The 16,725-nt window shown below is 46.3% G+C and overlaps 1 protein-coding gene across 2 annotated transcripts in view; it reads left to right on the top strand.

Moving 5' to 3' along the window:
- The first annotated feature begins 1,810 nt into the window (after positions 1–1,810).
- LOC147422190 (uncharacterized) overlaps positions 1,811–16,725 on the top strand; it is a 164,363-nt gene continuing 149,448 nt past the window's right edge. The window contains exon 1 of one of the 2 annotated variants that reach the window (XM_086503413.1): positions 1,811–2,090. In XM_086503413.1, coding sequence (XP_086359539.1) covers positions 2,026–2,090 — 65 coding nt within the window. In that variant the 5' untranslated portion in view covers positions 1,811–2,025. The remainder of the gene's footprint in view (positions 2,091–16,725) is intronic. The other variant, XM_086503412.1, reaches the window with a different exon arrangement.

The raw sequence follows: 16,725 nt of genomic DNA on the forward strand, positions 1-16,725 counted from the left end.
GGAAGTGCACAGCATGTATATAACAATCTAGAGCCTGTGTGCACAAGACATTCTCTTGCTAGCCTCTGGCTTGTGACTTGCACAATGAGATTTAGAAATTTTCTCATGTAGGAAAACGGAGTCTGTTACAATGTTTTCATACAATGCACAACATCATGAGCTTCTGCTCGAGAGGCACCGCATACCTAGCTAGGTACGATTGGGGGCAAGGGACTGCAGGCCCCCCCCTTCGGGCCGGCGATCCCTGCCCCAATCGTACCTAGCTAGGTATGCAGTGCCTCCCTCACCGAAGCTCATGATGTTCAAGTAAGTCACAATGTGTGAATTATTGTGAGAACTTGTCCAAAACTTCTTGTAAATTGGCTTATGACAAATAGGAGATATATTTTCTCAAGAAATAAAAAACAACCTCAGAGTGTTGCGTATTCCTAATCCCATTTTTTGGAGCATTCTTAATGAAGAAAAGGACATCAACATTATGCATAATGTCAAAGAAGGTGGTTTGCAAAGTGGTGATAATATCATAGTTATGATTTTGTGATCACTAGAAGAGGTTTTAGCTTTCAGAAGTCAATCTACAAGATACTGCTTCTTACTCGACAAGATGATGGCCTATCATATGCAAGTTCATCCCATCTCTTCACTTGTTGGATGGCATGTGTTGGATTGTTGAGGACTATTGTTCCTCTCTATCATAATTAGCTTGAAGTTGAACCACCCATGGAGGAATTTGGTGTATGATTCAGCATTTGGACCTTATTGCAGTCACAAAATTAACTCCAATCCTCTTGGTGTGCACGAAATGAAACATCAAATGCAAGCTTGTTATAGATGTCACGGACCAAGGATGTAAAATGTTTCAGAAAATGAAATCTGATCTGCTAGTAATGCTGAATTTTAAACAAAATTTCAGGAATTAAGATGTGAATTCAATGTAAAAATAACGTTCAGGATTAAAAAACCCCAACTATATTGGCAGCTCTCGTAAGCACCAAATTAGCATCTTGAAAAAGATAAGAATTAGTTAATGTTGTGAGCAATCAAAGCACATATGCAACAATGTCATCTAGATTTGTTTCCATGCAATTTTACAAGCTCCAAGATGCTCATGGCTCTACGTTTGTGCACCATCGAAGGCACAGAAAGCACCGTCATATCTTGCATAGCTACTGAGGACTAAGCTGATAGGCATCTAAGTGCGCTCGTTTCGCTTCATCAATCTCGATCTCTTTCCATTTTGGAGGCTTGTCAACAAAACAGTGCACTATGCTCCACTAGTGTGGCTCATCTTTGCACTATGCTCCACTTTTGTGGCTCATCTTGCAGGACACCTATAGGCCACTTTGATCTCAAAATTCTTGTTTATTCTTATCGGCTTTTGTGCTTTCCATGAGGATAGGCTTTCTTGAGCATCCTAATGGCAGCTGGCTTCTATGTACACAGGAATACAATCTTGCTTTCTCTCTGTAAAAAAAACAGATATATTTTCTTCCATGGGGAATCTTTTAGCCTCTTCTATATGTGTAGGCTTTGTAACAATAGAAATAATTGTTATTAAAGCAAGATTGACTTCTTCAATACCTTAAATAGCAGGTGCCTACATGTAGGCAATTTCAATATGGTATCCATTGTGAGGATCCAGGTATTTGGTTGCAACTTCGTGGTTGTCTTTCCTCTTTTCATGTGCTCCCTATATTGGTCGTTGATTATGCTTGGCAAGATTGGAAAGTCAAAGGCAAAAAGCGCATTATTTAGACTTATGCAAACTATTTCTATTACTCTCTTATTGGAGGAAAGCACTGACAAGGCGAACAAGGCTTGGTGGGTCAAAAATGTTAAGAGTGGATCCCGGCTTCTCGGGGTCATAGTCTCTATTTTTGCAGTTGTTTCTGATTATTGGTTGGCACGCGACCAGATTTGGTCCCAGGACAAGTGTATCACACTAGGCGCCTCCCTTTTATTTGGTCGTGGGTTTTTTTGTAGGTGAGTTAAGCAGATTATGGGAGTCCTTTTTAAAGGGATCCCATGGCCCCTTGTACACATTCCAGAGTTTGCAGACTAGGGCCAGCATTTTGGGGATCTACCTCTCTGTAATAATTTTCTCTCTTCCAAACCAATAGCGTCTCTCTCTCTCTCTCTCTCTCTCTCTCTCTATAACAGTTTTGCAAATGGGCTGTTGATCTCTGTGTGATCCCCCTCTCTCCCAAACCAATAGCGTCTCTCTCTCTCTCTCTCTCTCTCTCTCTCTTTGCAAATGGGCTGCTGATCTCCGTGTGATCCTCCTCTCCTCCCCAAGCCTTGTTTGCAGGTTATGGCTGTCCAAGACCCGTGTGGTGGGCTACCCTTTTTCAGAGGCTTGTTCGGTGGAGTTCTATCGTGATCTGAAAGCTGCTTGTGTTCTAGAGAAGGTTTGCTCGCCGTTGCAGACTTGATAGTCATCTGATTTACCTTTTCCAAATTAGGGGAATCAACAACTTTTTCCTTTCCTTTTCTCGATACATTTGATGAGCTAGCAGGGCTTACTTTTTCACGAAGGTGCACCTTTGAAGTGGTATTAGAGCCAAGGAGTGCTCTCAAGTCGGATCGGTGATCTCCGTAAGTTTGTGGCATTGTTTATTCACGACAGAGGAGTGAATGGTTGGTTGCTGTTGTTTTTCACCCTCTTGGGGTTGATTTATTGTTTGTGGCTGATTTGGAGAATCCTTCTCATCTCAATCTGCCCTAGCCTTTTCACATGCCTAAGTTTTCCTCAACCATGGAACGAGGTGAAGGTTCAGAGATAAATTCGGTCCATGCTGAAACAATATATGAAGAGGTTGCCAATGATGGAGCAACACACGACGAGTTCTGAACGCAGTTCTACTTCGGCTTGAAGATCAAATAATCAAGATTCCTACTCTATCCACCTTTCCTATTAATCGGCAATCGAATGGCTAGAACTATGCTATTTGGAGAGCAAGTATGACGATAGTCTTCCAGTAGTAACTTCTAGAAACCAAAGGATCTAACGGGAGCGAAGTTGTGGGAGCGTGCCAATGCTCGGGTTCGATCATTTATTATCCTCATCAGTACGCCATCTATCTCAGTCACATCCGATCGATGATGGACGCGAAGATGATTTGGGATTGACTTGCTTTATTGTAGAAGTTGGATGCTAAGCAAACACTCATGAGGGACCATATCAACAAGATGAAGGAACTCAAGCTGGAGATAGTTCATATGGACAGAGAATCAATTTGGAGGACATGGCCATTCAATTTTTGGCCTAGTTACCTCCCCGTTGTACTAACTTTTATTTTTCGCTGATTACTAATGGCAAATTGAACACATCACTAAGGTGCAGCGGAATGAATGTTTGAAATTTGCTAAAGATGAGTGTTCCGAACTGTGCTAAGGTTCCTTTAGTTCTTATGGAAGGGAGAGCTTTCCGTTCTTAATGAGAGAGTGCAATGATCACAAACAAGTGAATGGACACTGTGCGAGGTACTTGTGGACGTCTTGTTCTCCATAGGCTTTCCCTTGTTGTGCTTCATCTCCTGTGCGAGAGCAATCGCTACCGCCTTATTGAGATCGATTGGATCGAGCACCTCAACATCGTACTTGATATACTTGTTCAATCCATAAAGGAATGTCTCTTTGCGTTCATCATCCGACTTGCGTTATTAGGTACCTAGCTGCAAAACACGATTAAAAAAAGACATAACCGATATACCATTTTGCCTGAGAGCGCGCCAATCGTCCTTCAATCGTGCGAGGTACTGAGGTGGCATAAACCGCGCCTTGAGCTTGTCTTGGAAATCAGCCCAATTGAAGGAAAGAGACGTGAGTTCGTCGGCTTCCTCTAGGTGCGCAGCTAGCTGTGTCTCTTGCCATGCGTGGTACCAATTGATGGCATCATCGACAAGGTATATAGCTGCCGTCAAAAGCTTGCTATTTCTTGTCTTCTTAGTTGTCGCAAAACAAACATTAAATTGATGCAACCAAGAATGAATAACCGTAGCATCCATCTTACCATCATACTTACTGAAACTCAACTTCTCTGTCACGGGATGGTTGGAATCCGCATCGTGGCTTGCGCCACTTGAGGAACTCCCACGATCTTTGGCTGGTTCGAATTTCGAGGCAAGTACTTATCGAATGAATTCTTGAGTGTGTAGATCTCTTTGAGCCTCACGCTCAGCCTTCCTTTCTGCTTTTCATTCGTTTCGTTCATCGTGCTCGCGTTCGAAAGCAATGCGATTTGCTTCTTGTTGTGTCAACGCAACTCGATTCGCTTCTTGTTGTATTGCATTTCTTTCATTTCGTTCTTCGCGCTCGCGTTTCAAAGCAATGCGAGTCGCTTCTTGTTGGGCCAGCGCAATGCGATTCGTTTCTTGTTGTGCCAGCACAAGGCGAGTCGCTTCGCGATTCGCTTCTTGTTGTGCCGCCATCATGTCCAACATCGACTTGACCATCATCTCCATGTAAGTTGGTACAACTCGTGGCGTAGATGGAGAAGGGGGAGGGTTGGAAAAATCTCTTGGTGGGGAAAACTCTTCGTCGCCTCTCTCATGCTCACCACCTGTATGCGAAGTATCCATTCCGCTTCGGGTGATGACCATGTACTATTGATCTTTGGTTCTTAAGTCCACGAGGGACTTGGGTTCTTGAGGGTCGTAGGTTCTTGGATGCTTGAGAGTCTTGAGGTTCTTGAGGTTTTCTTTCACTTGCAAACCGTGTTTGAGAAGGATCTTCTCTTCACCCGAGTTCTACTCCTTTCCGCGGGCGCACCTTTTGGCGGCCTTGCGCTCACACCAAGGTTGCTTTTTCCCATCTCACGTCGATTGGCCGGCCGCTAAGTGTACGGTCCGCTCTCAATGAGTGAAAAGAGACACAAGGGGAGGCTGGACAAGCCCTTCTTTCTTGGGATTCCTGTCACTCTACAAAAACACGATTAGGAATCGACACGCCTAAGCGAACTTGGGTTCGTGCGACCGCAACAAGCAAAAAAAATTCTTGCGATTCTTGTGGTTCTTTCCTTGAGTGATACAGAACACTGCCAAAGCTCTGATACCAATGTAAGGTGCAGCGGAATAAATGTTGTATTTTCTCAAGATGAGTGATCGATATTTACTCAAGGTTCCTTTTAGTTCTTATGGAAGGGAGAGCCTTCCGTTCGTAATGGAGAGTGCTATGATCACAAACAAAGTGAGTGGATACTGTGCATGCAAGTGTATGAGACTGAGAGATAGAGAGAAGAGAGATACGACACCAGAGACGTTGCAAAACCCCCCTCCGAAGGTCCCACTCTCGTCGGCGAGAGTGGTCTACTATTGATTGCACAAACGGGTACAATGATGATGCATAAAAACTGATGCAACTTGGGGCTATGTCGGTGACGACGACGGGGATGGCGACAATGACCTAAGGGCTGAAATCTGCAACCTTCTAACTGCTGTCCACAACACGCTATCTGCTGAATTTTTGGGCTGATTTGGATTGCTGAAAAACACAGATTTGGCTGCGTTTTTGGGGGGCTGGAATGGTTTGTCAAAACGCTGATATCTGCAGATATTTATGGCTGAAAACGCTGCTGTACTTGATGCTGAAAATGCTGATTGGTCTGCTGCGAATGAAGGCTGAAAACGCTGGTAAATGTAGCCTGTAGCGATGGTGAAAAATGCTAGGTATTGGGGGAATGTGGCGGTCTAGAGGCTTGCTGAAAACGCCAAGCAGGAAGGGGGTTGGCGATGAGCAAAACGCTAGGGCTGATGGGGTGCTTGAGGGGTTCTTGCTGAGAGAGGGGAGTACCTGCTGCCAAAGGCCTGTTGTGCTCCTTGCTCATCTGCCAAAGAGTGCTAGCTTTGGTTTGCTTATATATTTTCTTACCCAAATTGCCCTACCTGGAAAGTCACTTAAATTAATATGTGAAAAATGTCAAAAATAGGAAAAATAGGCTAAATGCACTGGACAAATTCATTAACCGATTCTAAAGGATTCTGATGGGAATAGTGATGATCATGCTGTGTGCAACCAGAGGATATGCATCTATGCTAAGTGACTGGGCATGCACGGTCTACGAATAGACTCACAAAAAGTGCCAGATCACTTCTAACCTAGACTGACTGGACTGACTGAACCCTGTTATTGTGTAGCTTGTCGACGGACACATAGGGTTGGATGTGTCACGTGACAGGAGGTCAGAGGGGGCATGGTGGAGCGAGGTCTCTATAGGATTCGAGCTCTTTCCTTGGTTACAGGCTCTTCTAAAGGCGATCTTTGGTATTTTCAGTTTGGCCATTTGAATGCTGAGGCTCTTCGTTGTGCTTTTCATGATTAGATGATAGAAGGCTTCCCAGATGTTGGGAGTAAGCAAGGACAATGCACTTTGTGCATTTGTGGGAAGCAACATAAAGAGGCCATACCATAGCCATAGTAACATGGAATGGCGGGTCGGGGTCGGGGACGGGGACGGGGACGGGGACGGGACGACAAAAGTTAGGAAACAGGAAGGAGGTCGAAATGGCAAAAAAAAAAAAGAGTTTTTTGGACATTTTTTGACCTACACACATGCCACACACATAGAGCATCACTTTGACCACAAATTTATACTAAATAGAGCAAAGAACATGAATCATATAGATGCAAATGTGCTAATAAAACATCAATTGCACGAGAATTGAGATGGATACAAAATGAAAAGTACATGCCACAAGGGCTCAAAATGAGGCAAATTTTAGTGTCATCTCAGTGACAAGGATAACAAAAAGAGGTAGAGGAGTAGACTCTAGACTCTAGAGTCTAGAGTGATCACCAAACTCTGGAGGTGCTGACGTTCTTAATCTTCACATCATTGTCGTAGTCGAGGTCGTCAACGATATACGAGGCCTCGCGGTCTTTCTCTAGCTTTTCCAAAAGTGTCAGCCGTAGATGGGTTCTCTTGTGCCATCTCTCACTCAGTGAAGGGATCTGCCTTGTGTGACGCTCTTGGAAAGCATGTGCAAGTTAGCGCTCACAAACACCAAATCATTGGCCCTCTCGACCCCAAGGCGATTCCTTTTCTTAGAGGCAATGTGGCTGTACACACTCCATAGTCGCTCCAAGAAACTAGTGGTATGTGCTTGGCTAAGGACACGAATAGCCAAGCGCTGCAAATGTGGGTCATTTCCTCCATAGTTGTCCCACCACAAAACCGAGCCAATCTTGTTGCGATCAACCTGTGCATCTATACATCCATAGGGGCCCTTCTTTTGCCTGTAGTTGAGTAGCTCATTTCTAATCTTGCGTCTAATGTCACTGCTAGGCTCAAGGCGCTCCAATGCAAGCCGCCATCCTTTGCTCACCTCCTTGTCGGTCGCTTGACGCCTTCCTTGAAACTCGGAGTCAAGCACATAAGCCGCCGCGTGAAGTGTAGAGTAGTATGCATTCCACTTGGACTCACATAAGCTACAAATCTCCGCATACTGAATAGGGTCAGACACAAGCTTCTCAAGTGCCTCTATCATCTGATCCATGGCCTCGTAGACTTTGCCAATGCATGGCTGCAAGCTATTCACAACTCGAAGTAGGTGTAGAATGGGCTTGACCATGGCGTCAAGAGTCTTCACCTCCTCCCACCAAGCGGCATCGTCGGCCCATTCTCGGCATTTCAACCCTGTTGTTGATGTAGACTCGGCATGACTGCAAGCTATTCACAACTCGAAGTAGATGTAGAATGGGCTTGACCATGGTGTCAAGAGTCTTCACCTCCTCCCACCAAGCGGCATCGTCGGCCCATTCTCGGCATTTCAACCTTGTTGTTGATGTAGACTCGGCATGACATGGAACTCATCACTGAGAAAGATGTCCCTTAAGGCTCCGCCACATGTAGACAAGCGGCCTAGCATAAGCCAATTGAATGCAAATCTTGTCTCTGAATATTTGAGCAAGGACAAGTGGCTCCTCTTTGAGAACTCGTGGCGCACTTTTTGATGGTTGAGCACAAAGGACACAATTTGATTGGCGTTGCTAATGGCGGGTGAAATCTATGACAAGTTCCCTGTGTCCTTGAGGAGGTTGTTGAGGCAATGCGCCATGAAAAATGTGACATGGATAGTGGGATACATGCCCTTAATGATAGCCCCGACTGCCCTATTTGACGGCTCTCCATATCTGCAACCATACAAAGGACATTCTCCGGGCCCATGATCTCTATGGTGCTTGTCCACTCCGAAGCAAGCATCTCCGCGGTCTTGCCAGTGTCGGATGCATCATGTGACTCCACAAAGTACATCTCTCCCCGAGAGTAGGTCACCACTCCATGGATGGACCGCTTGTTGTAGGTGTCGCTCCATCCTTCTACGAGGAGAGAGACGCCATTGGTCTCCCAAAAATCCTTCGTTGATTGGGCCGCTTGCTCCATGGCAAGCTTCTCTTTGTCAAGGAGGGTGGTGCGAAGCCTTTCCGATGAAGGTGGCACATAAGAGGGGCCATATTCCCCTATTTTTGTAACCATGGTTCAAAAGTATGGGGACCTGTAAAAACAAAAAAGAGCATGTTGTGTTAGTATGGAGACCTCATAATGAAATACAAAATGAGAGATTGCATAAGTCACACTCACCACGAAGCATGGAAGGCAATGTGGTCGTGGGAAGAATCGGGCAACCGACCTATCAACCTTTTCTCTCAATTTAGCCTTTAGGATTCCAATTTTCGTTGAGGGTGCTTTGGCGATGCGCAATGGAAGCCCCCGATGTGGTTGCATTTGACTTGAAAGCTTGAGAGGTGGAGCCAAGGTTTGCTTGTCTTTGCTCTCGCAGTGTCGCCGTGGCGGAGGGATCAATGGCAACAAAACGGCCTTTCTTGGCCGCTTCGGCGACCTCATACATCCGAGCTTCTCAAGAAGCTTCGCTGTCTTCTCGAGTGTAATGCGTGGGCAAAACTTCACCTCGTGGCCGGGTTCATGAAGAGGGTGGGCTCGCACTTTGTTTGCACCACCCGTTCTCTTGTAAAGGCATAGCTTGCATGTCCATGGTCTCGAACCGCCACCTTGACCACGCCCGGTAGAGTTGACTTCATCCCACCATGACCATGTTTGCACGGCGGGGCTTGAGATGACATGATAGTGGAGAGTGTAGAGGAGAGGTTACTTGTGAGGGCGAACTTGAGTTTTGAACTCTTGAAAGTTGAAGGTAGAGAGGAGAGGTAGACTGTACGGCGTAGAGCCTTGGCCCTTGAGACTCAAGAGAGTAGAGGAGAGCTTGAGAGGGTAGAGGAGGGAGAGAGTAGGTGGAGAGCTTGAGCCTTGAGGATAGAAGTGATGGTAGAGAGGAGACTCGAGGGTAGACCATAGAGGTGAAGGTAGAGAGGAGAGGGTAGACCGACGACCGTACGACGTAGAGCAATTGGCGGAACCGCAGGGCACGTGCCTGTGGCGAAGTTCCTCGGTGAAGTTGTACCCCGGTACTTGGGTGCTCTGCATAGGCGGATGGGGAGATAATGCTCCCTTTCCTATGCTGTTATTTTGAATCCGATCCCTTCTAAGGGAAATGACGTAATTCTCTCCAAGCGAAGCCAGATGAGCTACAAGAGCGCCCAAGTGCCATTCCCCCCCGGGGGGGTCAACTTCACCTGAAAGGGTTGGGAGGTGCAAAAGGGAGACACCACCAACATAGTTACATGGGACGGTGGGTTGGGGACGGGAACGGGGACGGGACGGCAAAAGTCAGGAAACGGGAACGGGGGTCGGGACGGCAAAAAAAAAAGAGGAGTTTTTTTGGCATTTTTTGACCTATACACATGCCACACACATAGAGCATCACTTTGACCACAAATTTACACTAAATAGACCAAAGAACATGAGTCATATAGACGCAAATGTGCTAATAAAACATCGAGAAATGAGGACCCAAAGGGTGGCTTTTATAGCCATTGGGGTGCTTTGAAGTTCAAACATATGGCTATTGGAGAGAAACTAGCCTCTAGAAATGATCAGGTTTTCAAATTTTAAAAAAAGTCCCCTCCCATCCCCTGCCGTCCCCGGGACGTTTTGCCTGCGTTCCCACTTGGCAGCTCTTTTTCCGTCCGTCCCCACCCGTCCCCGTCCCGGAAATGGGCGTCCCCCGTCCCTAGGGTCCATCCCCTCCGTCCCCTCTTACTATGACCACCAACCTCAGCGGACGCCACGTGAGAGCCGACACCCTTCCAATGGGGTATGGCATTTCCTAGGGGAAAACTGTCGGGTTTCAAAGGCAGTTTAGTGAGGTGAGCGATAAGTTACCTGGAGGAGGCAACTCCAAAGGGAAGACTGAAGCAAGTCCCGCAGTACCTAGGCCTCTAAACAAAGGTACTTGGTCACTGTCACGCCCAAATCAAGTTGGCGAAATGGGTCTCTCAAGGGAATAGTCATGGCCCTAAGAGTGTAGATAATTCAGGCCTCTCGTAGTCCAGAGGAAACTAGTGACAAAAGTGTCTGCTTTCGGTTTCTTGGTGCATAGTCCTGGTCGTTCTTCTTGTATACTTTTTTGGTGTATGAGGGAGCGGCCGGGCGTGCCCTACCCGACTCCGAAAACAAAACAAAACAAAACAAAACTTGAAAGTTGAGGTGGAGAGCTTGAGAAATGAGGACCCAAGGGGTGGCTTTGATAGGCTTGAAAGCTTCAAACTTAAAAAAATATGGCTGTTGGATGCAAACTAGCCGTTAGATTTGGCCAGTTTTTAAAATTTTTAAAATTGTTGATTGTTGACCTTGACGTTTAGGCTGTGTTCGCAGCTGGCAGCACTTCTGTCGTCCGTCCCAGCATGGCCCTACCCGTCCCCGTCCTAGAATCGGCCGTCCCTCGTCTCTAGCAGCCGTCTCCTCCGTCCCCTGTAAGTATGACCAAAGCACTGTATACGCCGAGCTATTGTGGTTTTGGAGTTGGTTCACACCCACCTTTGTGGACCTATGTAGACTTCATCCTTAGGCAGAGCTCCTTATTTTTTGTTGTTGGTGGATGATTTTAGCGGCTTTACTTGGGTATACTTTCCCAAGTATAAGGATGAGGCTTTTTGAGATCTTCAAGAATTGGCATACGTTAGAAATGGCCAGTTTTTAAATTTTTTAAAATTGTCGATTGTTGACCTGCCGTCCCCGGGACGTTTAGGCTGCGTCCCCAGTTGGCAGCACTTCTGTCGTCCGGCCCAGCACGTCCCGACCCGTCCCCGTCCCAGAATCGGTCGTCCCCTGTCTCTAGCAGCCGTCTCCTCCATCCCTTGTAACTATGACCAAAGCATTGCATATGCCGAGCTATCGTGGTTTTGGAGTTGGTTCACACCCACCTTTGTGGACCTATGTAGACTTCATCCTTAGGCAGAGCTCCTCATTTTTTATTGCTGGTGGATGATTTTAGCGGCTTTACTTGGGTATACTTTCCCAAGTATATGGATGAGGCTTTTTGAGAGCTTCAAGAATTGGCATACGCTAGTGGAGACGAAGTCTAGCAAAAAGTTGAAGACTATTCGTGCAAACAAGGGTGGAGAGTTTATCTCCGTTGCTTTTGTACAGTTCTGTGTGGACCATGGCATGAGGCAAGAGCTTGTGAATACTGGATCGCCCTCAGAGAATGGAGATATAGGTGCGGAAAAGTATGATAGTGGTGGAGATTGGCACGGACAATGCTCGAGCATAGGGATCTGCCAAAGACCTTATGGATTGAGGCAATTGCGACCTTAGTTTTTGTCATATTGTCACGTGCGCACTGCACTTACGCTATGTGGACATGCTTTTGCTACAGTCTAGCATGATTCATTAGCTTAGGACCAAGCCTAGCACCTTTGTGAGCCTCTAGCAGGACGTGCATGTTCAGGCCGGTCATAGTTGCATACCCTCTCTTGCACAGGACAATATTTCAACCTGTAGGCAACTTGCCGCGTGAACCACCTCTTAGCTTGCATATTTTTAATAAGTCAATTTCAACCATATTTTCCCTTGGTCACGGGGCTGCCCTTGAGGCTGCTCGACCCAGATTGGGGAGGCTATATAAGTGGCCATGGGGCGCATGGAGAGAGCAGAAGACCTAGAGGAAGCAGAAGCACCAGCGGACCCGCAGTACCCACAGTCCCTCTAGCGTTTTCTCAAGCAGCATGACCAGCATTTTCAGCCCTGGATGACCAGCGCTTTCATCCTTGAATACTGACATTTTTCAACCAAGACAGCAAGCGTTTTCATCTCGAAGCGCCAGTAGATTCCAACCTAGCCTTGTCGTGGTTGCAGTTCCTAGCCATCGACATTGCTAGCAGTACCAGCATTCAGCCATAGTGTCGTCGTCATCATCGTCGGCACAGTTACCCAGCACCTTATAGCCCTTGTCCTTGGCTTGGCATAAGGATCCACAAAACCCATCATTACCTCGTCATCGACATCACTGTCGTGGACATAAATCCATTAGTACCTCGTTGTCAACATAGACCCATCAATACCTCGTTGTCGACATCATCGTCATCGACATAGACCTCATCAGTACCTTGTCGTCGACATCATCGTCGTCAACATAGAACCAACATTACCCGTTGTCATCATCATCGTTGTCGACATAGCACCTCTTTAGCACCTCAATACCTCAATACTCCGCAGTACTTGCAGTACCATCAATATTTAGTAAGCATCATTAGTAGCATCAGTAGCCATTAGCATCAGCATCTCAACATTTAGTCATTGTATCAATATTGTGCAAGAATAAAGAAAGTACTTGCTTTGGTAATAGAGCAAGGGGGCCCTTGAGGGTTTGGGACGCGACATTTGGTGTCGTCTCTTTTCTCTCTCTCTTGTGTCTCTCTCTTTCATTGAGTTCAGTTCAATTCTTTCAAGTGAAGTAAAGTGTCCCTTGTGTTTGTGCGGAGTACTAGATTTGAGCCAAATACATAAACACCTCTGCTGTACCTTACACATACTCATATGATTCATCACGTTTGCAAACATGGGAGATTGATTGGATTTGAAACTCCAAGCCCAAAAAAATTGGGGTGCTCAAATTTTTTGGCTCCCGTTGGTCTCAAGGCACTATGCTTGAAAGTCTATGTTTTGGGCCTTTGAAAGTTTGAACATTGAAGTCTAGGATCAAAACATTTAAATTTTAGGATTTGCAATTTTGCAATGTATACATGTGCTCTAGCCTCTAAGTTGTAACTTATAGCTTCTAATATGTAGTGTTTTTTTGTGAGTCTTATTGTTGGAACATAATGGAAATTCATGCATCTTGTCATATTCCCCCTCTATTCTATTATGATGTATGAGCTCCAATGTAGGGTATTTTCTTCGGGTCTGAATCATACTTTTTTCATACTTTCATACCCATATGCGTATGCAGTATCTTTGGCATATGACAAAACTATGGTTGCGATAGTAGTTCATGCTCTCAACCGGTCTCCTATCGCTTTGCTTCCTCGATTACCTCTGTTTGAGGCTACTTTGGTAGAAAGCCCGATGCCTCCCATTTTTACGGATTTTTGAGAGTGATGCGTATGTCCATATTTCAAAGACGCAATAGGGGAAGTTTGATACCAAGTCTAAGTGAATGATTTTTGTCGGCTACAATACTCTTTCTAAGGGATATCAACTTTTTGATCCAATGAGGAAGGAGATTGTGGTGAGCCGCGATGTTGTTTTTGATGAGCATATTCCTTCAGTGGTTGCTTTCGCTGTGACGGGTTTTAGGGTTAGGGTCTCTGTGTCAAGGTTCATAGACGCATCGGTCCAATGCGTTTGTTTGGCCTGCCTTAGATTCACTCTCCCTAGAAACGTGGTCCATGCCAATCTCTTGGTCATAGACGCATCGATCCAATGCGTTCGTTTGGGCTTCATTGGGAAGCCAGGAGTATGTATCCACATGGTGTCATTTCCCCAATCATGTAGTGCTTTAGTGTGCCGCAACCATGGTCTGCCGATGAGCAAAGGAAAGCCGCCCTCAACCTGGGGAAGACGAACCACAACAAAATCCAAGCTAAAGGTGTAGTTTTGCAGCTGCAGGGGCACCTTGTCTACTATACCAGTAGACAGTCCTCTGGTCGTCGAAAGTCACTGTGAATGGGACGGGCCTAGTGGGCTGGAGACTTAGTGCCAGCATAGTGAACTTAGGCATCAAGTTGATGCCAGATCCACCATCCACGATTACATCTGAGAATTGGCGCCCTAGAATAGATACCGTGAGACGAGGATTCTTGTAATCATTGAGAGGAGCAGTGGGATAGGAGATCATGTAGGACTCAAGGGTTGCACTGGGAGGTGCCCGCCACTAGACCCTGCACTGGGTTGAGAGATCGAATGACTGTAAGGGTGTCACTTTGAAGATTTGCATCTAGCTGGAGCATGTCGTAGAGTGACACTTGCTGAAAGGTATTATTCAAGATAGTCCTTGTTGTAGGCTTATCTCTTTTGATTAGGGCCTTCTCTAGTACCTTGATTTGCTGCAAGTTTGCCACTGCTTCCAAGAAAGCCCCATCAATATTGGAGAGCAGAGATGAAGATCCTTTCTTGGCAGTAGGGACTGCCTTGTCAACCTCTAGAAGAGGAGTATTCATTGGTGAGATAATGTGGAATGCTAAGACCAAGCGGTCCCCTCTAGGCCCGAGTGAGGACACCAGCGGGCTCATCTACCAAGTGTAGCTTTTCTTGAGGGGCAACCACACGGGTAGAAGGTAGCGTTTGAGGGATGGTGCTAATTGCTATCAGATTGATATTGGTAAAGGTGAATTCAGGTTGGCTCTGACTTGGGCTCGAAGACGTGGATGCGCGATGTTTGGGACAATCTTTACTATAGTTATCCTTAGCCTCAGGGCAATGACGGCAAGGAGGAGACACTTCTCACAGGGGGCATTTGCTTTGGTAATGCCCATATTCCTGCATTTGTAGCACAAAATGGGCCGATTGGATGGGGAGTCAAAGGGCGAGGTGGTCCTTGCTCCTACTGCATGGAGGTGGAAGCTGAGGTGTAGAAGCTTTGAGGGGCCGAGGGAGCATTAGCATGATAGAATCTCGGAGATGAAAAATTGCTCTGCATACCTTGCATAGGGGGGTGTATTCAGCAAGGGTGGCATGTAGTTTGGATGGCCATCGGGGGAAACCATGTTAGATACAGGTGCCAACTCTTGTGGAAGAGTAGGAGCAAGGCTCTGTTGTAGTAGCTGCAATCCCTTTAGGTAGTAGCAATCCTTGTCTTCTTGTCCAGATTTTTCACAGAGGTGGCAATAAGCCCAAAGACATTCGTATGCAGGATGCCTTGGAGAACGACATGAGCTACACGAGACCACAACCTTAGACTCCTTCTGAGCCCTCAGCTCTACTAGCTCCCGCTTGATCTGGTCCAAAGCCTCTTGATGTCGAGGCTGCTCTTGTCGAAGAGAGAAGGATTTCTCCTCTTGAAGAGCTCATTGTAACTTTAGTGCTTCTAGTGCCCTGTGTAAAGAAGTCAAGGGGTCAGATGGACTTTTCAAGAGTACTGAGGTAGTCTCTACGTGAGGAGGGTTGTTGAATAGCTTCCTTGCCCCTTCTATCCTAGTAGCATCAACTACAAACTCTTCCAAAGTGGTTCAAGTCGGAAACTCTCTCGGAGTTTTTGTTGAAAAGTCTTGGGGAGAGCCTTCTCCACCCTCTTCTCGACCATGAATTCTCTTGGTTGCTAGGGGAGCTTGGCAGTGCACCCCCCCCAATGTGAGCGTGCTCTACGCGTTGGAGCCCTCCATTGAAGCTTGAGTGTAGCCCCTTGCGACATATGTGGTTGCCTCATGCTCCCATCGTCTAGAACAAGGGCTCTCAAAGTCATAGCCACCTTTGAAATTGTCGTGAGAAGTTGCAGCAGGCATTCTCTCCATAGAGTGCCATGGTTGTAAATTCTTTGTTTTCAGTCCCTAATCACCTCGATTAGGGCCGTTTTCAGTGGAGCACTCATAGAATTTCACTCCTCCCTACCTATCCTACGTCCACGTAAGGTTTGATGCGATTCCATCGCGAAGAAGGTCTTCGTTTCGACGCAGGAGAGCGCACCGATAAGACTTTCTGGTTATGTGCAGAAAATTACAGCAAGCATATGTGCGTGCATTTTGCTTGTTTCTCTCTTGAGTTCGATGCATAAATGATTGCGCATGAAGGGCAACACATAGAGGAAGATAGACTCTCTGTTGAAACTTGAGAGAGCTTTCGACAAGCTGTGTGGAAGACTCTCCTTGTGGGAGCTTCCTACAAGACTTGCAGAAGAAGGGAAGTCCTCTTAGATCAAAACGCAGAAGAATAGAGGACGGGTGATGCCCCGTTTGTGTGCTTGTAAAGATTCTCCCGTAGTAATAAAGATATTCTCTTTATGGGGGGGGGTGGACCAGCCCATCTTGTAGTCCCCAATGATGTTTCAAGCAACTCTCTCTCCATCACCAAATTCTCTTGAGTATATGAATTGCAATTTAAAAGTTAGTTTACATTTCCGTATTTTTGTGACAGAGTCTGTCAAGTGTGAACTCTAGTCTAACTGTAACTAACTGCCTGTCCTGTACTAGTGACATTGTAGCCTTGCTACACCTCTCCGGCCCTCAATGTTCCACCCCAACGGAGAATTTGGAGGAGCATCTAGCCCAGTTCTCTGCACTCTTCCTCAAGTGCAGGGATGCCCGTCTTAAGCTCAATCCTAACTGCCACTTTTTTGTCACTCAAGGTAAGCTTTTGGGTCATATGGGCCATTCTGAGGTTGCCTCTCCCAATCAACCCCAAGGGAGTTCAGAGCCTTGTAGGCCGCACAGGTTATC

Source organism: Adiantum capillus-veneris, chromosome 27 (genome assembly GCF_014529385.1).
Source record: "Adiantum capillus-veneris isolate H3 chromosome 27, ASM1452938v2, whole genome shotgun sequence".
NCBI lineage: Eukaryota > Viridiplantae > Streptophyta > Polypodiopsida > Polypodiales > Pteridaceae > Adiantum > Adiantum capillus-veneris.